At 37.1% G+C, this 25,877-nt stretch overlaps 1 protein-coding gene across 1 annotated transcript in view; it reads left to right on the plus strand.

The window, feature by feature from the left end:
• Positions 1-1,036: 1,036 nt before the first annotated feature.
• LOC306884335 (attractin-like protein 1) overlaps positions 1,037-25,877 on the plus strand; it is a 270,253-nt gene continuing 245,412 nt past the window's right edge. The window contains exons 1-4 of the mRNA XM_079440107.1: positions 1,037-1,728; positions 22,543-22,626; positions 23,258-23,371; positions 24,403-24,531. Of these exons, the coding sequence (XP_079296233.1) occupies positions 1,463-1,728; positions 22,543-22,626; positions 23,258-23,371; positions 24,403-24,531 (593 nt within the window). The 5' untranslated portion in view covers positions 1,037-1,462. The remainder of the gene's footprint in view (positions 1,729-22,542; positions 22,627-23,257; positions 23,372-24,402; positions 24,532-25,877) is intronic.

The following is a 25,877-nucleotide window of genomic DNA, read 5'->3' on the forward strand; positions in this document are numbered from 1 at the left end:
TCTAAGGCCTATAACAGGCCTCTTTTGCTGGACGCGGAACTTGCTATCTTCAGCTTTTCACAACACACTAGCCTTCCAAAAACTTTACAACAGGCCCTCATCATGGGTACGATCGTGGCCAAGAGACTTATATTAAAGAACTGGAAGTCATCTTCACCTCGCTCTTTTCGACTTTGGACTATGGACATGATCTCTGTCATACAAATGGAAAGATCTGATTTCTGAGGTCTAATGCCATTGAAAAGTTTTCTGCTGTCTGGGGATCATTTCTCGGATATTTAGACAAACAAGCAGCCAAACCAATGTCTAATGTTTCCTATGAAGGTTGAGTTGTACATTACCTTTGGGCATTTCTAATGGTTGACTGTTTTGCAGCTCTTACTATGGCACCTTTAGTTACTGAACCTGTATTTATTATTGTACTTTTTTTTTCTATCCCCTCACCGCTTTAAAAAAAAAAAAAAAAAATTTTTAATTTTCTTTTGTAAGTGCGTGTGAAGTCTGAGACAATGTTGTTTGTTTGTTCTGTGATTACTCTGAAAAATCCGTAAAAAGAATAAAAATTAAAATAAATTAATTAATAAAGCAAGCCAAAAACTGCATGGTCTATTAAAGCGTCCGTACCTCCCCCCAAAAATATCTGTATTGCAGGAATCCACAACTTTCACGATGACCCGCTTGACGCGAAGCTTCTCGCTGAGGCCTACAAGGTCCAGGGGGCGTGCCTATATCTAAACCTTCCCATTTCCACCCCCTGATCCCTAAACCCACCCTATCTCCACCCCTAAACCTACCAATCTCCATCCCCTAAATGTGGATCCAACCACGCTCCCTGGATGTTGTGTACTGCAGCGAGCCGTACTTGCGATGCTCTGCACAAATCAATAAGGCGCTATCGCTTTAAATGTAAGACGACTAGTTTCCTACTATGATAAAGGTTCGGCTCTTGAATATTAATTGCGTCACGTGACCGACAGGAAGGTTACCAAGCAACGTCAGCGTAAACTACTTAATATTCATAAGCCAAACCTTTTCCGTAGTGAGATTCGGCATTGGCTCTGAGCTGTGAGCTCAGCAGCAGCAGCAGCGGGGAACTGCACATTGTTTTGGATGGGAGTTGCGCTGTCATTCTCCTTCGAGTGCATCTCTGAGAGAAACAAAGGCGAAACGGCTTGTTGTTTGAGAAGGCATGCTGTTATTTTTGCGACTATGGATGCACAGTTTAACATACCTGCACAGCTGTATCTCAGATGTCGCTATTTTTGGAATGACAAGGTTTTTTTTTTGGAATAACGCGCTGAAGTAAATGCTTTACCTCGAAAACTGACTGGAGAAAGTTACGTTACATATTGGATATAATAAATTCATGCATCGTGACAATGACAGCAAACTACAAATTGTAACAAGTGTAGAATTCACAGTTTAAAAGCGAAAGTCTAATGAAGACTGTAACCTCATCTCTATGCTTAGATCAGAGGAGAACAGGAGGATGGATTTAGGCAGAAGAATGTCTCCACGCTTCTCCACGAGGTGTTTCCTATGTAGGACTCAGGAGCTCAGGACCTACCTGTTCACGTTTGTGGTGTTTTACCTGTTAGTGTGCAGTGAAGGAGCATATTCTAAAACCTGTGATAAAAACTGCATCTTTGGAAGATGTATCAATGGAACTTGCGTCTGTGAACGAGGATGGGCAGGGGATCAATGTCAACACTGCCAAGGGAGATTCAAGTAAGTAACGCTTTCCCCTCCGTGTAACAGGTTCATTGTTTGCAAACATCGTTTAGGCTACATGTGGCGTTAGCAAAACCCTCAAGGCGGATTATAAGAGTGTGGCGTTGGAAGAGCAATCCTTCTTGGTTAAAAATGTTTGCTTTACTGTTATTAAGTGCTTAAAAGCCCGAAATAAAGGGTTTTATGTTTCTTTTCTAGTCTGCAACTGCGTACATCCTTAGTAGCGTATCTTGTAACCTACATAGATGAATAGGTACACATGCATTAAAAATATTGCTTATTACATGCTTATTACACAATGCCATTATAGCCAGATATTGATTCTTGAAAGGTTACAACAGTTAAGTCAAAAGTCAATATGCAGATCTTTTCAGCATGTCATAACTAACAAAATGACACATTTGTATCTAGTAAACCATCAAATACAATATAACTGATGGTATGTATGAGATATTTCTTTCATGATGAACTTGTTATTGGATTCTCATCAGGTCTAAGAAGTTAACTTCTGGTGTGCATTCAGAAATTTATGTCTTTTGACTTACCCATATTATAGATAAATAAATGAAAATATCTCTTTAATATCTCATTTGTTTCTCTGAGACACCAATGAGATCATATGGCTAGCAAATGAAGACTCCCGCAAAACTGACCGGATCTCAGTAATGTCATAAACTAAACTACTCAGATTTTTCAAACAGGCGATATCGGGAATAAATAACTTTTTCTTATCAAACTATCTCAGCACAGGATTGTCTGTCTAGTTTTCCACACATTCACTTTATATGGCTCTATACTCTTACCGTTTGTCCACAGTTGTCTCAGTTGAGTTTATTTTAATTTGAGAAAAAAGATCTGAAACAAAGTTAATATTTAAATGAAATATAATTGAGAGCTCAATAAAATCTCCTGAGCTATGAATGAGCACCTCTGAGTATTCTTATTCCCCACGGCTGAAACTAAAGATTTAGGATACATAAATGCACATTTAGTGGTTAAGTAGTGGAATTCAAAGTTATAATTACATTCGTGCTTGAAAATGGTTTCCTCCTTGAGTTCAAATACATTGTGCTCTACTAAGGGATAATGATGTGGTGTGTTTAGAGTGTTTGAACTGGCCTTGTGCTCTCTCTCTGAAGAATCAGCCATGCTGATTATATTCAATCATGTGTAAGTGGCATGTTATCTTCTGCAATCATAACTTCTGGGTCCAGGCGACGTGTGAATGTAGGTGCAGACGGAGGCTTTATCTCCTATGTGTAGTTTTCATTAGCACTTTCATCAAAATTTGGTTACTCTAATGCTGTATATCTAAAAATAGTCCCTAGAACATTATGGGCAGTGTCACTCAGAGTGCCTTCTGGGAAGGTGAGGAGCTTATAAAAGAGCTTAACTGAAGAATCTGGCCTTGTATTTCCCTTATCTTTGGAAATCTCCACAGATGTCTGTTTCTTTTCAAAATGCCGTGTAATCTGTCAGAGTAGTGCTTTTCAATAAGAGATTTAAGGAAAAGTTCACCAAAAAATGAAATTTCTGTAATTTATGTGCTCTTGTGTCGTTCCAAAGCCATATGAATTTTTATTTCACTGTGGAACACAAAAGGAGAAATCCTGAAGCATTGTACTAAAAAGAATTGTATCCTTTTTATGCAGTTACAAAGAGTGGGGATGCTTTCAAGCTTTATAAAAGGATTTGTTTGCAAATTTTTTTCAAATTCCTTAATAACATCCTGTGAGAAAAAGTCCAAAATTGAACTACTTCACCATGCCAATGCTTATCATCGTGCGTGGTTATAGGCCTTGAAGTTATGTTTTTTATGAAAAGTACAATGTAAAACATAACTGACTTTTCTGCATGGAGATTTCATGGCTTCATGCTTGACATTAATGGATTTAGAATCAAGCTATGTATGTCTCTCTGGTTTAGAAGGAAAAATGAACGAGCTGCTCTCCAGTTATAATTTATTTACTCCATCCTGGAACATACTTGGTTGTCCTGAGGGAGTCAAAAATAGCTCCATACAGATATTTCAGAAAGATTCTCTTGTTGATGGTCTTTACTGTGGGCACAGTATGCCAGGGGACATCATGCAATGCCTTACTTTAGAAGAATGCCTCATTTTAAAAGAAAATATGTGAAATTAGTCATCTGACCTTCAGGGGTCATAGTGGATGGTAGAATTTTGCAAACCAAATGCATTTCCTCTCATTTAGGCTACTAATATTATTATTATGAAGGTAAATTTGTGTCAGTATCATTGTGAGCAGAACAATAACCTAAATGCCCATTGATAATTATCCTTATGATTTCTTTGCTTGTTAAACACATGTTGTTGCAGTAACACTTGAGGTCTGTCAGTTATCGTCAGAGTTCTAGTCAAGTGTAATTACCTTTTTTTCTAAGTAATGAGGAGTCATCGTTTGTTGCTATGTTGTGTCTCTTTCCGCAAGTCATTATTGTAATTCACAGCCTTGTGAAGTGACCTCAGATGTATTTTTGAGGGTTTGTGAATGTAAGGATGGGTAGTATACATGCCATTTTATGAGTGGATGAAGACGCTAGTCAGACCACTGCATAATGTCACTCACAGACCTTTCATGTGAAACTGTCCTTTAGTGACAGTGCCCTTCTGCTGATCTCTCAGAGTGTGTGTTGTTTATATGACCATCTGTCCATTACAGGATAAACTAATCCATCTGAAATGAAAAAAATAGCCTGGAAAGGACATTCTCCGGCCTCACCTCAAACTTTTCCACATGCACAATTTGACTGATACCTTTTGCATGCTTATGTGTGGTCAGCTTTATTTTACATTACGTTGTTGCATCTTTTCTTTTAATTTCAGCAAGTTTGTGTACATGTCATTTGCTGGAGCCATTGAAAAACCTATATCGATCAAGTGACAGAAAATATCACATTGAATTAAATGTGAAAGGTGTAGCATATTACATATTGCCTTGAATTTTGTGTTTTGATTGCAGACTGACTGAAGACCTGTCTTTTTGCTGTCTGTCTTTATATGTCAGTCACGGCTGATTCTTTGATATAGTTTCTCTCAGTCTGTCTCACTGTGTCACATAGGCAGGTGCCTGTGGTCTCTGTCTTTAACCTCTGCTCTGTTTTTCTTTGATCAGCTCTTGTGCATTCGAGTATATCTAGAATCAGGTTTGTGGAGTTGTGTGTTTGTAACCACATTATATATAAAAAGTGCTATTTGGTTTTGCATTCAGAATTGAATTGTGAATATCAGTTTAATTCCTGAATTCGAATTGAGGTAGCAAACAGAATTCATAATTGTAATATCTGAAATTAACTGTGAATAAACAGAAAAATAAATTGACTGTTTAATATTTACAAATGAAAAAGTAGTCTATCAACTCAAATAATTATTGTATTGTCAGAAAACTAACAAGCAAAACAGCAAATAAATTACACGAGAGTCTATTTCATTGTTATCAGAATCAAGGCCTTTCCACACTGAGCGCGAAAAAGCGAAACGAATGTCGGACGCGATGACGCACTGGAATAAAACAACAGCTTCCTATGGATGCTTCCACACAGACCGCAAACATTCGTGCACCGAAAATGCGAATGTTTTTTTTTCCGTCCAGTCTGATGAAACTTTTCAGTTTCGCAAAGCGAAAACACGGGCCGTCCAATAAGATTTGTGCTAGGATCACGTGACCGGAGCAGCTGCTGTTGCACAAAAGGGTGAGAATGGTGGTGCTGTTTCGAAAACCAGTGTAAACAAACAACGAAGAAGAGTATCCCAGATAAGAGAGTGGATGCTGAGTTCTTGTTATCGTTAGTATTTGAAAACAGATTTATTCTCACATGTTCTTCATACAGAATAACATTTATAATAATTCTCCACTGTATCATGTGATCTGTAGAGCACCGTCCGTTTTCTTCCACGTGCGCGAGTGTTATGAGTCAGAGCACGTTCACTCTCGATCTTCCATATTTAAAGAAAAAAAATCAAGTGAAACATTTTCTACACATGAAATATGGAAGCACATAAACATGATTATGATGATATATTTTCTGTATGTGTTTGCAGCTCATTTTATTTTTTATAGCAATAAAGGATGTTTATGTCTAATATTAGCACTAGCAGTGTATCGTTAATAAACATACAAAGAGTGCATGTGTCTGCTTATTATTATGGAATCAAAATCAACTATAAATCACAATCAGAAGTCACAAGCTCTCGATGATGGTTTAAAGTGGGTAAGCAAATACATTAATAATTAAATACATTTTCAAGTGTAGCTTGATGCTAATTGTACTTCTAATTATATTTTAGGATGTAGCCTATTCTTGTAAGCATTATAGATAGTTTGTGTTTCTGGTGTAGAACTAAACTTTATTTATCTTACACGATACATATCTGAGGAAAAATGCATTGTTGGTCGGCGCCCCCTAGCGTGTAGGCGTGAATTAGCAGTAGGCGAACATTCGTTTCGCGTTTGGTGTGAAAGCAACATTCGTGGGCGATTCGCCTCGCATTTTTGCATCGCGCTCAGTGTGGAAAGGCCTTTATCCAAGGGCAGTCGTGGCCTAATGGATAGAGTAATGGATAGAGTGGCCTTCGGGACTTGTAACCCGAAGGTCGTGGGTTTGAGTTTTGGGTCCGGCAGTGATTGTAGGTGGGGGGGAGTGAATAACGAACACTCTCTCCACCCTCAATACCACGACTGAGGTGAGACCCTTGAGCAAGGCAGCGAACCCCCAACTGCTCCCCGGGGGCCGCAGCATTGGCTGCCCACTGCTCCGGGTGTATGTTCACTACTGTGTTTACACTTGGATGGGTTAAATGCAGAGCACAAATTCCGAGTATGGGTCACCATACTTGGCCACACAACACTTTCCCTTTATTCTTGTTTTTGTCATGGTATAGAATATAGGTTATGAAACACCTGCTGAAATCGCTATTTTTAGTCTTGTATTAGTGAATAGTGTGTCTGCAGCCTACCTGACAGCAAATGACATGCACACAATTCTTCAAGCACCCACGCCATTTATTGGTGAACCTAATATTACAAAACTGATATCTGATTAGATAAAACTGCTTAAATGTCAGAAATAAATATCTATAAAATAATTAGCAGTTAATCTCTAGTTATTACAGTAGCACGTCTCTAACCTGTGAAGTAATAATTTTGCTTCCAGAATTTTCTTTAAGATTTTGTAAGTTTTATGTGTGTGTTGTACTACACTACGAGATAACAGGATTTCTGTCCCTGAGACATGCTCTTTAAACAGTCCAGCAATCAATAATAATTTCAACTGGTCAAGTAACCTCAATTTGACAAGGAATTGCTACATTTTTTACCAGTTAATTGGGCCAGACAGTAATGATTAATGTCAGTGCTGATTTAAACAAGGGTTGATTTCAGTCAAAAAATGAATGTTCTGTGTTCAGTACAACTCAGGCTTTAGCTACAGCATATGTGGCATGTTGTTGATTACCACAGAAAGTCATTTTAAGCTTTTCCCTTAATTTAAAAAAGCAACGAAAAATTTCAGTAGTGCATCTGAAACCAGACAAACAACAGTTTGGTGCCTTTCTGTAAACTGAGACCATTGTTAGAAAACCACATGGCTACTTCTGTTGCATCACATCGCATTAGAGTAATATGCTACAGTACTGCCAGAAAGGTTCTTATATCCTATTCTTATGGTTAAATAATATCTGACTGTAATGAGATGAACGATTAAGAGGTATTAAGTGCAGGGTGAGGTCACTTCTGAAGGCCTCTGACCTGTACTGTGTTTGCTTTACTGAGTCTCTGGTGTGTCTTCCAGTGCTCCTGCTGGGCTTGTTTTGATCGTCTATGCTGGAATACATCCTCTGCTCCATTCCTCCCATCCTCCCTATCCTCTCTCTATTGCTCTCATCTTCTCTCCTCAGCCTCGCTCTTTCTCCTTCACTACAGGGGTGACATTTTAAGAGGGTAGAGAGAGATGGTTCACATGAAGTTCAGCACAAAACCTGCATGTGAACTCTGCATGCAATTATCCTTTATCCAGTTTTTCACTTGCTGTCTCTTGATTTTTTTTTCTGTGGATCTTGCTCTTTTAATAGTGCTCCCTTGCCTTAACATATCAATTTCTGTCATTCACACAGATGGCTGGGAACTATATGGAATACAGATTCTATTCACAATGGTTTTGTTGGCAGTATAAGATAAAGCAACAATGTGAATAGGGGTAGACGATATACTGGTAGACATGATTAACCAGTAGGAATTTGTCAACCAGTAGAGATTTTGGACTATCGTCGTCTCTATCATGGTGAGGCGCTCATGTTGCTGTGCTATGGCGTCATGAAAACTTATCGTTAGCACATGTTTTTAAACATTGCAGTTTAAAAACAAGTGATTTTAAGCTGTTGAAGCGCAATCAACAGTGAAAGAGGATTTATTTCGCTATATGCGTGAAGATGGTTGTCATAGAGTGCAGGAGTTATTTTTGCACTTTTATAGGCTTTGAATGGTTAAGAACACACACTTGTATGTGTCAAAATGTCCGTCTTTGCAAGTTTCCTAAACGCAGTAATTTAGGTCTTAAGTGAAAGCAAACAGATGCGTGACATTATATTGGATCCAGGCAGCTCTTAAAGTGACAGCAGTCTAATATTCCTGCTGTCTGTCGTTCATGTTAATCAAACAACAAAAGAGAGAAAACCTCTCACTGCTCTTGATTAAATCACTTTTGTGACTTTAATAAGAAGAAATATATATTTAATTTACAGTGTTGAATATGCAGTGTTTTTATACAATTCATTATACAATGTATGTAGCATTTTTTTATTATTATTTTTTTGCTACTGTAGTTTTTTGTCCTATTGCTTGTCATTAGTTTCTTATTCTTATTTAATCGCTAACTGTTTAATTGTCTTCAGTGAGCTTGAGGCTACCATTAGTTGTTTTGTGATATTGACACTAGTGACAAGAGTTCTGAAATTTCTATGGAATCCCAAATTTTGATATCATAACGACCTTATGCAAAGCAAAACTAACTGTGTTGTGATACAGTGACCATGAAATAAAATTACTAATTTTCGTGATATAAGATTTTGGTCATATATCACCCACCGCTAAATGTGAATATTTCAGCGATAACTTCCTAAGGACTGTCCTAATGACTTTGCAATCCTTCTATCTATCTGCATGGCGAGAGAGGCATTCAGTTGATCAAAAGTGACAGTAAAGACATTTGAAATGTTACAAAAGATTTCTATTTCAAATAAAGGCTGTTCTTCAGAACTTTATATTCATCAGACAACAAAAATGTATGTAATGTATAATTTTCACCCCTTTTCGCCCCTTCATCTCTGTTGTCTCAACCTTTGGCCTTGTGTTTTGTCTTTTCTCACTTTCTCGCTGTTTTTCTGCTTCGCACTCCAACTGCATCTATATGCAGCCCAGTATATGTTCTTCTCTTCCCTCTTTCCTCTTGTAAGTGGTGGAAATGACCACAATCTGACACAGAGAGCATGTCAGTCTGCCAGTCAGGATCCCTGTGGGATTGTCCTCGGCTCTATGATATCACCTCGCAGGCATGATTCTGAAGGCTCTGTTCAGGGTGTGGTGCTCTGGACGCCACAGCGTGCTTTGATTATTTGAGTTGAACTGTGGGTCTGCTCTTGGCTGACTGCAGAGAAGCATCAGTGCACATGAGCTCTAGTGTGCACAAGCTGTGTCCGATTCCTCACAGCAGGCCCAGATGAGCAGGGCTGAGAGGCCAGATCTGTTGTCTATAGGGACGCAGCCCCTCATCCTCCATGGCAGTCGTACAGTTTGGGAGGTGGCCAGCGTTTAGTGGCTCCCTAGAACATTCATATAAGAAAAACGTGAGAGTAAACACTAATCCCCAGGCAAGGGTGTGTTGGGAAGACTTTGTGTGTTTGTGTGGAGAAGAAAAAGTAAGTTTTTGCATGTCTGAGTAAGTTTAGGGGGTTGTTGGTGGGTTTCTTTTGCGGTTGAGAATGTCAGGCATGCTGGCTTGTAGGAAATTATTTTGGTGGGTTTGTCATTCCCTGTGCTTCCTGTGTGTGTGTGATCACTGATACTACTGATGTCTTTATAAAATAGTTTTTCTCTCTAATATCTAACCATTGACTATAGCCATTCAACATTACAGTATAACTGAGAGAAATCAGTTTTAACATTTATCAGACTTTAAAAAATAACGTCTAATATTTGTGAACTTAAAAACTTCACATAAACCCCATTATAACAAATGTCATATTTACCTGTGCCCTTCCACAGAAATATACAGAAATTGAAATTGAAGTTATCAAACACTAAATTCTGAATTAAATATGGATGAATCCTTAAAGCTATAAAAGTTACTGATTTTCCTCTTCTTTGATTAACAGACATCATAGCAGCTGGGTTATTATTTTGGCTGCTTTAGAGTTGCCGCTGCTGAACATGACGTGGATCTGACACTCATCATATTTTCTCTCAAATCTCTTTACCTTTTCTGATCCACTTCAGGTCTTAAAGAATCTACTAATGAACTGACGAGTTGAATCGGGTGTGTTAGATGAGGAAGACAGGAGACAGTTTTGAAAACCATTTCAGAGTCATGCCTTTAAATGTGACTCATATATAATATATTACATGCATGCACAGTTTTAAAGCAGCTTTAATCGCCTTTTGGTAACTTCGTGGCTTAACTGACCACGACATTGCATGCATGTAGTTTAATTCGCGCTTGCATATGAAAAGATACAGGAGAGCGCGCCGGCACCTTTATGCATGAAATTGAAGATCTATGAGCACAGTACCGTTTCCGAGCTCATTTGACAACATTGATTTTTAAACTAAAAACAGAAACTAAAATAGAGATTGAAATAGTATTTTCTTGTAAAATGTACTCCAATCTTCAATAATAATAATAAAAAACAATAAAATAAAAAAATCACAGTATATTTATAAATTAACATTAAATCTTTTTAGTTCATGGTAACTTATGTTGTTCCAAATCTGCATGACTGTATTTTCTTCTGTGGTACACCAAAGATGTAACACCCTTAATCAGCATTTACTTTATATTGGAAAAGATGCTGTGAAAGTGAATAGTGATTGAGGCTGTCAATCAGTAACATTCTCCCTAACATCTGCTGTTGTATTTGTTTTGGCTTTGAGAACATGAGGGTGAGTAAATGATGACACATTTAAAATTTTTTTGGTTGAAGCATATCTTTAACAAATGATTGAGTTCTCTGTGGCCTCTTTTATTATTTATATTAGGCCACATTGATCACAGAACAATCTCACATGCTGCCTCATAAAGCAGTTTTTAATCCTGTAATCCCGCACAGTACAATCACAGTGGCAGGTCCTCTCATTAGGGAGATGTAACGGCAGAATTCAGCACTATTCGCTGTGATCTGTGCTTGTGATCCAATACCCAGCCGTGCTCTGTTTTTTTAAAATGCCACTGTGTCTGTTCTGTGTGATCCTGTGGGTTGAGTTTCTCCAGACTGTTGTCTGAAGATGATATAAATGGCAGAGTAATATACTGTATGTTCACAAATCTATAAATAACCCCAAATCATATGCAGTTGATACATTTTGACGTCATTTTTGGGCTTGCTGATGTTCTGCACTCAATGGAGCATCAAGCTCTGTTTTAGCTCTTAATATATATTTAATGTCTGTTCACCACAAAGGGCTTCACAGGAAAACATAGTAAATGTTAATTTACACTTAGTCTCATTCTAAACTGCTTTAGACCTCACCCACTAATTACCAGTTTTACAGTCTCTCTGTGTCTGCGTCAGAACACTTCTACTCCAGTCTGGTTTTTATTTATAAGATGAGTATGTTTGGATGATTTTAACAGCTTGTTTGTCTCTGTTTGTTGGACTAAGATTCAGCTGGACACCAGTGCTCTCAGACCTACTATGAAGTCTATACTTCACATATGCTACTATACTTTATACAATAAATATTGTTTTAAAATCAATGTTCTGACATTATTGCTGCTGAGCCTTCTATGTTGAATGAGTAAGTTGCTCTTCTTTTGGTTCCAAATTAAAACCAGCAGTTTAGTTCTTTTCAGGGGGGACACATTTACTCTGAGAATTAAGGTGGAAATTGCCTTTTTGACTAACATTGGGGTTCCTCTGAGAAACCTCTTATTGTCCTATACATACATGCATGCATATATATAGGCCTATATCAGTGTTATTTTAGAATTATTTATATACACTTCTATAATTTTTATTGTTTTGAATGAGTAATTTTGAATTAATAAAATAAATTATAATTTATATTTTCAGTTTTCATTTCTTTTCTAATAATCTTTTGTGTTTTTATTCTTTTTTTAATTTATTAAAATGTATAATTATATTCTATTTTAATTCATAATTTTATTATTTCTTATTTAATTTTTAGTTTTAGGAGTTCAACTTAACATGTGGGGGCATGCAGTGGAACGAAATGTCGTGTCTCGCAGGACCACGGTGCTACATAAATACAGACATTACAACAATGAAGTAAAAAAAACACTATAAACCTATACACTACTAACAGATTTAACTATAAGTATACTATATATAAGTATTTACCCTATACAAACTAAAAAGGATAAAAAATACAACTATACGAATGCTTCACATAAATATTACCCTATACAAACTAAAAAATAGAAGATAAAAAATACAAACTATACGAATGCTTCACAAATACTGTACATGTGCAAAGAGAGACATTTGAGTCAGCAGCTGGTTGGGGAACAATGCAGGATGGTTTGTAGTGCATGAGCATGTAAACATACATATATTGCTGAGTTTTTTGTGAGATTGTGCACACGCAGCAGTGTGTGTAAGTGTCCATAGTGCACATAGTGTAAGGTGTAAAGGGTCCATAGTGTAAAGTGTCCATAGTGCACATAGTGTAGAGTGTGAGTGTCCATAGTGTAAAGTGTCCATAGTGCACATAGTGTAAGGTGTAAAGGGTCCATAGTGTAAAGTGTCCATAGTGCACATAGTGTAGAGTGTGAGTGTCCATAGTGTAAAGTGTCCATAGTGCACATAGAGGAGAGTGTCCATAGTGTAAAGAAAAATAAGAATAAAATAAATTTAAAAAAATAATTAAAGTTCCATACAGGTTTTCTTTGGTGTGGTAAGGTTTGGGGTGGGGGGTGGTCCATGTTCAGGAGGTAGGGGTTTGCATGGGGTTTCAGAGGGGGGCGGGGTGGTTTGAGTTCAGGGCTCTCACAGCCTGGGGGAAAAAGTGCTCCTAATCTAAACTTATTTCAGTTAGTTTCTAATTTTCTCTTAATTTAATATTTTAAAGTAATATTTAGATTTTATATTCCATATATTTAAATAAATGTTTTTAATAATTGTAGTTTTAAATGGAATTCTGAATAAAATATTACTATTCCCACAAAAATATTAAGCAGCACAATTGTTTTCAACATTGAAAATAATAAGAAATGTTTCTTGATCACTAAAACAGCATATTAGAATGATTTCTGAATGATCATGCTACACTGAAGACTGGAGTAATGATGCTGAAAATTCAGCTTTTAAATTGTAATGATAATTTACAATTTACGATGAAAGATCTCCTCCTGTGTAGTTCTGGGCCGATTCCTCACCGTTCTCATGATCATTGAAACTCCACGAGGTGAGATCTTGCATGGAGCCCCAGTCCGAGGGAGATTGACAGTTATTTTGTGTTTCTTCTATTGTCTGTTGTCACCTTCTCACCAAGCTGCTTGGCGATGGTCTTGTAGCCCATTCCAGCCTTGTGTAGGTCTACAATCTTGTCCCTGACATCCTTGGACAGCTCTTTGGTCTTGATGGTGGAGAGTTTGGAATCTGATTGATTGATTGCTTCTGTGGACAGATGTCTTTTATACAGGTAACAAACTGAGATTAGGAGCACTCCCTTTAAGAGAGGGCTCCTAATCTCAGCTCCTTACCTGTATAAAAGACACCTGGAAGCCAGAAATCTTGCTGATTGATAGGGGATCAAATACTTATTTGACTCATTAAAATGCAAATCAATTTATGACTTTTTTGAAATGCGTTTTTCTAGATTTTTAGATACCCCCCCAAACTTTTGAACAGTATAGAAGTCTTGATGATACATAGAACTAAAACACTTGACCTTCCTTAGCGGCCACATCCTATCTGAATCAGTATGAAATCACAAACGTCTCAATAATAGCTGCTACTCAGACTTCTTACAAAAACTACTACAAAAACTAATCCTGTCTGGACAGTAGAAAGTGTAATGTGAGTGCATAACCTGTGGGAATGTTTTAGTTTTATCCTGCTCTGTTGAAAGGAAATCCATTCTGTCTCTGAAGTGGTTTGATGGGATAAATTTGGATTAGTGTAGTGCTGAGGAGGCACTGATATTCAGTCGTTGATTCAGGCTGAGAGGGCTCTGCTGTCAGCAGAACTTTATTGATATCAACTGAACAGGCTGTGCTGGTTCAAAGCATCATGTAGCAGGTGCTCTGCTCTGTGTAATCTGTGTTTGTAAGTGCTGGAACGACCACTGAAACCCTTTGTGGACTGTGTTTGTATGTGTTTAACTGCCCTTAATACAGATAGCATTACAATTCACTGCTCTCTTGTTTTTCCAAGCCTCAGGGAGTGGTTGTTTCACTATTACAGCAGTATTTTTTGGCAGATGGGAACTGCTGTTCCCAGCAGAAGATCAAATAATGGAACCCCAGTCACTGGGAAGTGAACTCACAGCAAAAGTGTTGTAAAATTCCTGGATTACTTTTTCCAGTAAATGTGCCACATCTACTATTTGTATAAACAATGCCTTTATTGCTACTATTCACACATCAGCATCAAAATGCTTTTTCTGTGATGTCTTTTGCTGGAAATGACTTTGAAACCAGTGGTTCTCAAACGACAATATTGACTACTTTAGATGAACCTTGGTACTTCTGTAAAAAAAGTGATGTTAGTTTAATGTTGTACATTTTTATTTTATATAGGTCAAACTTAGAGACCGATTCTCATTATTTACTAACTGTTAACTATGATTATGAGTCAATTATGAGTACTAATAATCAGCCAATAAGCTAGTACTTTATACATGCTAATAAGCAACTATAGAGCACATCCAATGGATACTTCACCATCACATGAGCGTATAGGAGAGGATTTTTGTGTGTGGCAGTAAAACACCGCAACAGATACAATAGGTCACATAACAGTGACAACATGACTCAATTACATCTGATTACATTTATACTAATCACATTCATACTATATAGATTTTTGTAACTTTTGCAATGTAAGCAATAAGCACTTATTCAAAATAATTTGTGCTTTTGGATGCAGTCACTCGTGCAGTTGTTCCAAACCTGTGCTACTTTCTTCTTGTAGTACTTCTGTCTGTGAAATTTTGAGAAATGTGTCAGTGTTTTTGTTTGTTCATACAGTGGAAGTCAGTGGTAACCAAAACTGTTTGAATTATTCAAAACATATGCTTTTGTTCCACAGAAGAAAGTCATACAAGTTTGGAATGACATGAGGGACAGTAAATAAAGATATAATTTAAATTTTTGGGTAAACTCTTCCTGTAAGTTAGCAAATTGCCATATTTGATCATAAAGGAAGCAGTTGCCATAAAATGTTATTTATAAAATGTACACTAGTTGATTGATTCATTCCAGTAATGAGTTGATGAATGAGTAGGACAAATGGAAGATCAGCCAGAGAATATAAATATAATTTCACAAGTTTCCTCTGGAAGCAGAGGTTGGGTTTGTTTCTTCTCTGAACTTAAATGCCAGTTCCATTACAAAAAAATTCTGGTCGTGAGGTTGAGCTGTCAAACCAGACCATCAAAAAGGACAGCTCTGTATTGGGGAAAAGAATGTGATTAATTCAGTCTGCAATGTGCTATAGCTCTTCTCCGATATGAATTCTTTTGCAAGCAAGTTGCTGTCAAATGCACTGCAGCATTAAAAGAGTCCCTAAAACAACTCACTCTGGGTTTCTGAAAGATGAACTTTTTCATGCTTTGGTCTATATTTAAATGTGTGTTCAGTCATGAGACCCTCACGCTCTGATCTTTCACGTCAAGCTCTGAGGCATTGTGGACAAGCAGTAAAGGACCATTGAAGGCCTGGCCATTGTGAAGTTCTATTAACTTTCTCTTGACCTTATTGTGCTTGTAATGTAAAAGCTGATGAATGAGTGGATGGCGGGAAATTGATGAGCCGCTACTATACGTCAGAGACCTACAAATATCAATCTCTGCCCTTGCTGCCCCCATTGTCTCTAAGCATGAGTAATTTTTAATTTTTAATGAAGGACAGTGCCAGCAGGTCAAGGTTATTTAAGAAAAATGACCAGTTCTTTAATTGTTAGGTCTCCACAGTGCCTCTGTTGTATGTGCAAAACACACGCAGTGGATATATTTAATTTATATGAAGGATTTATTTAATCTTGTAGAAAGGGTGGTGGCATTTCACATTTTCAGATCTGTCTGCAATCCAAGTCCTGTAGTGTGAAATTTGTTGACTGGAATTGACATTGGCGATGACAGACAGTTGGGTGATGTGAAAAGAACAGTAATTCGAAGACTTTAAAAGTGTATGGCAAACATAACATAAATATCTCTTGGTCACCTGCAATGCACCTCTCAGATCTTGCCTTTGATAATTCACACATAGCAATCAACACTCACATGAATGAGAACTGATTTGCCTGAAACGATTGACATGAATGAGAAAAGATTTTCTGGTTTTCCTCCTTATATGCAAAGTACGTAAATTTTGCTATATACACGTGTATAAAAATGTCAAAATGTAAGTCCTGGCAAGTTTTTACTTAAACTCAGTCAGTTGTCTTGTTAATGAACAAATAAATTAAATAAACAGTATAGGGAAAGTTGAATGCTTGTCATTATCCATACATTTGGTCTTAAAGTGACAGCAGCCTAAAAAATGTTGCTCTCTCTGTCATTTAATGTTAATCAAACAACAAAAGAAAACGAGAGAATCTTTCTCTTTACCGAATAACTTTAGTAACTTTTATAAAAAGAGAGAGTAGATTTAGGGGTTGGGGTAATTTTTGTGAACACAATGACAGGCCCCCCCTCAAAAAGTTTTGCTTAGGGACCCCAAAAGTCTATGACCAACACTGGTTTGTGATCTTGATTAACTGTCAGTGGCCAGGGCTAAAATCATGTGGTGTGTGAGCAGCATAAAATGTTACGGTGTTGTGAATCTGACCAATAAAATTAGACAAATGAAATATTTTGTGACTGTATAATGTATACTATTACTGGAGTGGAACAACCTAGAAAAAACATTTTTCAGAAAACCCCCACCCACAGTAAAAACTGAAGTATTTGTGAAGAAAGGAGTATGTGGTATTTTTAGCTTACGTCTTTGTCTCTTTTAACATAAATGCTTCAAAGGATCTACTGTTGCTAGAGCTGGCAAGAGTAGCTCTAACAAAAACATTTACGATGTGGTACAGGGCAAATCAGACACTTGTTAACCACAAAAATGAAAATGTTGTGTCTCCAAGTGCCCATTTAATTCAGCAGTTCCCATCCCACAATAAACACATTCTAAGAATAGTCCTGTCACCTCTTGTAAGAGTGACACAGCCTCCATTTAGAATGGTAGTGCTATTGTAGTGTAACAGTAGTGCTTTTATAGCTCAAATTTGGACTCTGCATTGTCTTGAAGATGAGATCATCCCCTGCTGACGGACATTCACTAGCCCTTTTGTCTTAATCATAATCCAATAATGCATACACATTTGTTGCATAGTTTGTGTGCATTTATGCATATGCATTTGTATGTTTGCATATCTCAAGGGTCTCGTTGTTAGGAGTAACCCTGCACTAATATTTCATCAGTATTATAGGATTTTGGTCATGCTAATTCTTTTGATTGACAAGACAATTGCAAAATATTTACCAGTATATTAAATTCCATTTCGTGATTAAAGCTACAATCTTTGATTATGAAATTACTAGCCCTGAATTCACCACATTGTGTAGTAAGAAGTGTAGTTTTAAATGAGGTTTTTGCAACTAATGTAGAAAGATTGTAGTGCCCTTCTTTATTAGTATCAAGTGTAGTTGAAAGTAGATTTACATTTTTACAAAAGTACATTTTTAACCAGTCTTCAATATTCATTCCAAACTGTTTCAACAAACACGTCATCACAGCTGACTTCTATACATTGCTGGTTTTGCGGTGAAATAACTTCAGCTGATGTTGTCTGTTTTTGCCAGATGTGGTTTGTGTTTGGGGCACACAGTGTTTTTAAAGGGTTTGCAAATGTTTGTGGGTTAACTGGGAGAAATAGAATGGGATATAAAGCACTGTTTTCTGATAAGCAAGGGTTTGTGGCTTACTTGGCTCATTCTTGTGCAGTTCAAGACATTTACACACATTAATGTTAAATATCGTGAGGAGACTTCAGGGAGATTTAAAACTATCCCAGAGATACTGAAGATTGATCTTTGCCTTGTTGTTTTAATAATGATTTCTGTTTGAAAGCGGCCTTTGTTCTCTTCAGAGAGTTCAGGTGTTGAGGTGAAAGTCGCAAGTTATTCTTGAGGTATTCATCTGTGTATGTGGTTGCAGTTCAGAAGGATGTTTGTGTTCAGCTGTGACTGAGCAGAATAGGGTATCCATTGTCTCATTACATTTGCATGGGGTAAAATACAGTGCATAGTATGTTTTAATTTGTTATACGGGCCAGTGTATAGCAGTTTCTGAGTGCCTTGAGCCTTTGTAATTAATTTGCTTTAAGTCACCTTGGACAATAGAAAATATTTCAGGAGAATTCAGGTAGTCCATCCTGTCCCAGACAGCAGTGAAAGTAGGTTACATTTTATGACACATGAGTGAGTGGAAGAGAGGAGATTAATTAGGCTCAATGCTTCAGGGAAAAAAAAATCTTGTGTCTATCCTTCTTTTTTGAAAACCGTAATATAACGGAATGTTATTTCTTCTATATTGTGACATATACTGTAAAAAAACAAACATATTTTTCGACATTGTAAGATTATTGGAGCATGTTTTGCAAGAACATTCTGTTTCAGTTGTGAAAATGAAAATTGTTTCTTTCCAATTTGCTTCTAGTGAAAGTGAAAAGGTAAAAGTGAAGTGCGGCCAAGTATGGTGACCCATACTCGGAATTTGTGCTCTGCATTTAACCCATCCAATTGCCCACACACAGTAGTCAACACACACACACACACTGTGAACACATACCTGGAGCAGTGAGCAGCCATATTGCTGCGGTGCCTGGAGAGCAGTTGGGGGTTCAGTGCCTTGGTCAAGGGACCTCAGTCGTGGTATTGAGAGTGGAAGAGAGCACTGTACATTCACTCTCCCCACCTACAATCCCTGCCGGACCTGAGACTCGGGCCCACAACCTTTGGGTTACAAGTCTGGCTCTCTATCCATTAAGCCCGGTACACACCAAGCAGACACCGTCGAACTAGTGGAAATGAAAGCAGACTGCGGGGTCAGCTCACGTTGGCAGCGTCTGGGTGCAAAGTTGCCCTGACACACCAAGCCGACGCTCGACACCCAATGGCCAAATAGCATCCAAGCGTCTGTTTTGTGCCTTTTCTCACGCACTGGTTCACTAGCTGAACAGCCAGTCAGAATGATCAGATGGCCTGACTGACCAACGAGCTCTGATGCCGATTCAACATGTCGAATCGGCCAAAAAAAAAGGACCGACTTCAGCCGACGGCACGGAACATACTGAGAAAACTTAGTCGGCCGACAAACAAAAACTGCCAGATGGCCGACCGTCGGCTTGGTGTGTACCGGGCTTTAGGCCACGATTGCCTTCTAGACATCTAAGTGAAATATGTTTATGAAAAAAAACAACAACAAAACTTTGTCCTATCCTTTGGTTATTGCAGCCGATTGTAAGAAATGGGCAGGGTTTAAGTTACACTTTATTTTAAGGTATCCTTGTTACAGTGTACTAAGCATACATTTAAGTACTGAGTAATATTAATTAATTACTTGTAATCATACAGTATCTCACAGAAGTGAGTACACCCCTCACATTTTTGTAAATATTTTATTTTATCTTTTCATGTGACAACACTGAAGAAATGACACTTTGCTACAATGTAAAGTAGTGAGTGTACAGCTTGTATAACAGTGCTGTCCCCTCAAAATAACTCAACACACAGCCATTGCTATCTTACTTTACTTGCTTTACTTTCAGTCATTTAGCAGACACTTTTATCCAAAGCGACTTACAAATAAGAAAAAGTAACTAAAACTAAAAGTTAACACTCTGTAAATACTCTATACACACCCATTTAAGAAAATACAGAAATTAAATAAAATTGACAAATGCATACAACATTTCAATAGTAAAAATATAAGGGAAAAAAATAAATAAATAAAATAAAAATATCTAAACCGCTGGCCACAAAAGTGAGTACACCCAGAGGCGTCATACCCATTCAAAGTGAGGGGGGCACATGCCCCCTCAGATTTTTGAGCAAGTGGATTTTGAATGCAGCTTCCAAAAGACAAAAAAATAGACGATTAATATTTTCTATATTTAATACAATCATGCTGGCGTGATTAGAACGTTCAGTGCGTCATATTAGCTGCTAAATTCAAATCTGCGTTCCCTGGCTGGTGCTGAGCCAGAGGTAGACGCGTTTTTACAGTGCTGTGCATTATAACCAATCACACACGATGCTGTTGAGCTTATGAATCTAATGACCGATCAGACGCGTTCGGATGAGTGATCACTAAAATGCGGTGTTTTCTTCACTCGATCGCTGACTGAATATCTCTTCCTGGCGAATTCTCTCGTAAGAAACAACAAAGTGCAAATGTGTGTACGAATCTGTAAGTAAGATATTCATTTCACAGTGTAAACAGCTTCAGTAATTTTAATGTGAGTTTTTGAGAGTGCTTGAACTTTCGAGACTGTCAGTAAAAATGTTCTTTGACAATGTAAACGTTATTTGCTCTCTTTCTGTACAAGTGTTATGATTAGTAGCCTAACTTACAATGTTTTTATTCTCATTAACTTTCAATGTTAAATTCACATTAAATATAAAGTCAGTCATATTAAAATGTTATGTCACGATACCCATATCTGTTAATTTAGTAAACAGACAGGTTTTTATGCATAGTTATTGTTAGGTTACTTTGACCATTGCCCACTAGATCAACTAGCATAATCTATAAACGTGAGAATCAAGATATTTCATGATATAGTTAATGCGTTTGGGAATGTTTCGAATAAAAAGGAAAAAAATAAAAATAAAACAAAAGTGCTGTTGTGGCTGCTGTGTGTCACATGACGATCCTGTCTGTTGTCTTTCCGTCCTCCATTTGAGCTCCTGCTACAGTCAGGCCCAGTCGAAACACAAGCACAGTGTAATCAGTGTGTGTGATTGACATGATGACAGGCTTTTTGCATTTATATTATACAAAGATATATAGTGAAAATATGTTATTCAAGTTTGTGAAACCTCATTATTAAAATACCTTAAAATTAATCATATTTTTCATTTTTATAGTATATAAAAAGTAATCAAGCTGTTTTTAAATGGACTCTGCAACATAAAATAGACTATGTATTATGGTGCATCTTTATTTTTGAATGGGCAGTCATTTTTTGTCTATATTGAGGTTGAGAGTATAACTTAATGTCAATATAATAAATGTCAAATAATAAAAAAAAGTCATATTTTCCTAAAGGTTTTTTCCCCCTAAAGTTTCACTGTTTCATGGGTGGTGGTTATGAAAAAGCCACTGTACTGCAAAACAAGGGTCATGGGTGATTCACTACTGTAGAATTCTCAAAACAGAAGTCATAATGTTTGTATTTAATTCTGTGGTCATCACTGAAGAAAACACTGTGTCCACTGCATTTAGGATTGAGTGATTTGTTGTGCCAGTTGTTCATTACGTTATGCTCTGACTCATTGTGGCTGGTGCTGCTGGTGATCTTCACCTCGCGCTGTTTGTGTGATAAACATGGTTTTTGGTGGATAAGCTGATCTCTTGATTGATGTGCAGTTGCTGTGACTGGCTCTGTAATATTCTGGTCTTGGCCCTCCTCCACTGTCAGACAAATGAGTATATTTTGCTTCAATCCGTTGGGATTATGACCCTCGTCATAGGAGGGATGGAAAATGAGGGGAAAGAGGATGAATCAGGAGCAGGTGGTTGGGCCAGTGTCACATGGCCAGTTTGTTGGTGCACGTGGATGGCGTTTCATGATGGTGACACTGGACGCTGTAGAGGGTTTTACTGGGCAGGCTGTGTAGTCAAGATGTCAAATGTCAGTCATTTTTAATCATTGCCAATGCTTTCTCAAGTCCTAATATCACACTTCATCAAGCTTCAAACATTCTTGAATTTTTTGTTAATGTATTGTTGCACTGAAATCATGCACACATGATACAAAGTTTATACTGAATTTGATTAATCAAATAAAATGCTAAGAATTACATTTGTCTTTTCTGTTTTCCATTGGACCTTAAAGTATGAAGATTTTTATTGTTTTTATTATTTTATTATTCTTTTTAGAAATAGGAGTTTCCAAAGTGACCTTTTTTTAATGTTTGTATAACAATCATATTTTATATTTTGATTTTGCATATTCTATAATTGCATATTTTGAAGACATTACAATTAATATATATATATATATATATATATACATGTGCACGACTGTCTGAATTTACATATATACTATAGCTATCAAATTCTCTCTTACTTTGGTTTCATCAAGGTCCTTTTGAGATGTCAGCTGATCCTTGTATTTTTCTTTGTCAGGTTGACAGAGTCATCAGGATCACTCACTGATGGACCAGTTAATTACAAGTACAAGACTAAATGCACTTGGCTGATTGAAGGATAGTGAGTACCGCTATGTCAAGCTAATCTCTCAGTCTTTGTTATTTATATTTGTGACCCTGGACCACAAACCCGGTCATAAGGGTAAATGTTTTGAAATTGAGATTTAATAAATAAGCTTTCCATTGATGTTTGGTTTGTTATGATCGGACAATATTTGGCCGAGATAGGCCAACTAATTGAAAATCTGGAATCTGAGGGTGCAAAAAATCTAAATACTGAGAAAATCGCCTTTAAAGTTGTCCAAATTAAGTTCTTAGCAATGCATATTACATATCAAAAATTAAGTTTTGATATATTTACAGTAGAAAATTTACAAAATATCTTCATGGAACATGATCTTTACTTCATGTCCTAATGATGTTTGGCATAAAAGAAAAATCGATAATTTTGACTCATACAATGTATTTTTGACTATTGCTACAAATATACCCCAGCGACTTAAGAGTAGTTTTGTGGTCCAGGGTCACATTTATTATTTACAAAATGTTTTTGTTCAAAGCAACTTACAAATTAGAATTCAAATAATTGTTTTTTTTATTTATTTATGTGACATTAGTGGATATTAGGTTCAAATAACTTTGTCTTATTATTAATTATTAAAAAGTAACATATTTTCTGCTTTTTATTTTAGCCCAAATGCTGTGCTCAGGTTGAGGTTCAACCATTTTGCCACAGAGTGCAGTTGGGATCACATGTATGTCTTTGATGGAGACTCGATTTACGCGCCTTTGGTAGCTGTGTTTAGGTAAGTGATATTGGAGTCAAAGTCATTAATACAAACAAATTGACACAGTGGATACAAATGTCAATTCATGTCAAACAGAAATGCATTTTGTTGGCATATATATATATATATGCCAATATATATAATATATTCTCATATAATCTCATAATCAAATCAGACTATGTCACCCATAAAGTTTGCTTAAAAATGTTTGCTGATCTTTCATTTGTGTGAACTTGTGACTTTTCCCTTAGCAATACAACATTTTTTTAATTGAAAGCATAGCGAGGGTGTTAACCTCTGTTCACTCACTAAATTTTGTTTATTTCCCAGTTCATCATTTAGCCTCGTATACAATCATTAAGGAAATGAATGATGAATGCTTTAATTAAAATGAGTAATAAATGGCAGGGAATCTAAATAGCAGGAGAAATGTACATATCTCAAAAATGTACTGCTGATTTTTGGAATTGCTGGTGACAAACTAAATTATACTTGATTCTGCAAAAAACCGACAGTGATTAGAAAAATAGAACATGCAAATCACTCCCCAAAAGAACTCTTTAGTGACCATCCACTTCTATGAAGCACTGCGAATGACATAATAAAGTCAGTCTCCCTATGCTTTCTAACTACCTAGGTTAGGTACCACATTAAAAATTAAAGCAGTCTGTTTGCTTCACTCGATTTTCTCTATCCTTTGTCTCTTTTTCTTTTCTTCTACCTCTCAAATGTTATCTCTTATACCTTTTTAATGGCATAGACCTTGATTTCAGATGACCTGCTGTGTACTTTAGTGTATGTTTGTGTGCAGTGTCTGGTCCATTGTATCTCTGTGGTTGTCCATTTTGTTGTGCTGAAGCACTGATTGTGAGCTTATCCTTTTCCTTATTAGTACAATATTGGACAGTCAAGAGCATGCTGTAGAGATTTATCTTGCTCTTGATGCTGTTTGCTTAGCAACAGCTGTCCTCATGCTGAGTGGAATATGTGAACACAAAGGAAGGAAGTCTTTCCTCTCTCATTTCTGTGTCATACTCTTGCATGTCCAGTGGCCTGGTTGTCCCAGAGACTAAAGGAAATGAAACCATTCCTGAAGTGGTGACCACATCTGGATACGCATTGTTACACTTCTTCAGTGATGCTGCCTACAATCTTACAGGATTCAACATCTTTTATTCGTGAGTATGGTTATACAGTCACAATGCTTTAAAGCACACACACACACACACACACACACACACACACACACACACACATGTTGGGTTTCCATGTTTTATGGGGACATCCCATAGGCGTAATGGTTTTTATACTGTACAATCTGTATGTGCTATTGCCCTACACCTACCCTACACCTAAACTTAGCCCTCACAGGAAACATGCTGCATTTTTAGATTTTCAAAAAACTTTATGCTGTATGATTTATAAGCTTGTTTCCTCATGGGGACCAAAAAATGTCCCCACAAGATTAAGATTTACTGGTATTACTATCCTTGTGGGGACATTTGGTCCCCAGGACGTGATGAATACCAGGTGCACACACACACACACACACACACACACACACACACATATATATATGCATATAGTGCCCTCCACTAATATTGCCACCCTTGGTAAATATGGGCCAAGGCGGCTGTGAAAATAAATCTGCATTGTTTATTCTTTTGATCTTTCTTTCAAAAATTCACAGAATTCTACCCTATCATTGAAGTAAAACAATTGGAAGTGGGGAGAAAATCTCATGATGAAATAAATGTTTTTCTCCAATGCATGTTGGCCACAATTATTGGCACCCCTAGAAATTCTTATGAGTAAAATCTCTGAAGTATATTCCCATTCATATTTACATTTTTAGCACACCAGGGTGACTAGGAGCATTAAATTGTCCAGCCATGACTATGAGGAACACAAGGGCCAAATTCCCTTAATCATCCATCACAAGGAGTAAAACCAAAGAATATAGTTCTGATGTGCAGAACAAGATTGTTGAGCTTCACAATATAGAAAGTGGCTGTAAGAAAAGAGCTAAAGCATTGAAAATCTCAATTTCCACCATTAGGGCAATAATTAAGAAGTTCCAAAGATGTTACAAATCTGCCTGGAAGAGGACATGTGTCTATATCATCCTAATGCACGGTGAGGAGGAGAGTTTGAGTGGCCAAAGACTCTCCAAGGATCACAGCTGGAGAATTGCAGAGATTAGTTGAGTCTTGGGGTCAGATAACCTAAAAAAATATCAAATAGCCCTAACATCACCACATGTTGTACGGGAGGGTTTCAAGAAAAATTCTCCTTGCTCATCCAAAAACAAACTCCAGCATATTCATTTGGCAGACACGACTGGATTTTTTATTTTTTTTTATTATTATTATTAATCTAGGCCTATGTGAAAATCTGTATCCATTGTACGATGTTGTTTTTTTTTTTCCTCGGAAGGGCAACGTGAGTCGAAAAGGGCATATGGGCAGTTGCCAGGGCAACCTGAGCAACCCCCCTGTGCACGTCCCTGCCATGCCATGCCCAC

This window comes from Barbus barbus (assembly GCF_936440315.1).
Source record: "Barbus barbus genome assembly, chromosome: 18".
Taxonomy (NCBI): Eukaryota; Metazoa; Chordata; class Actinopteri; order Cypriniformes; family Cyprinidae; genus Barbus; species Barbus barbus.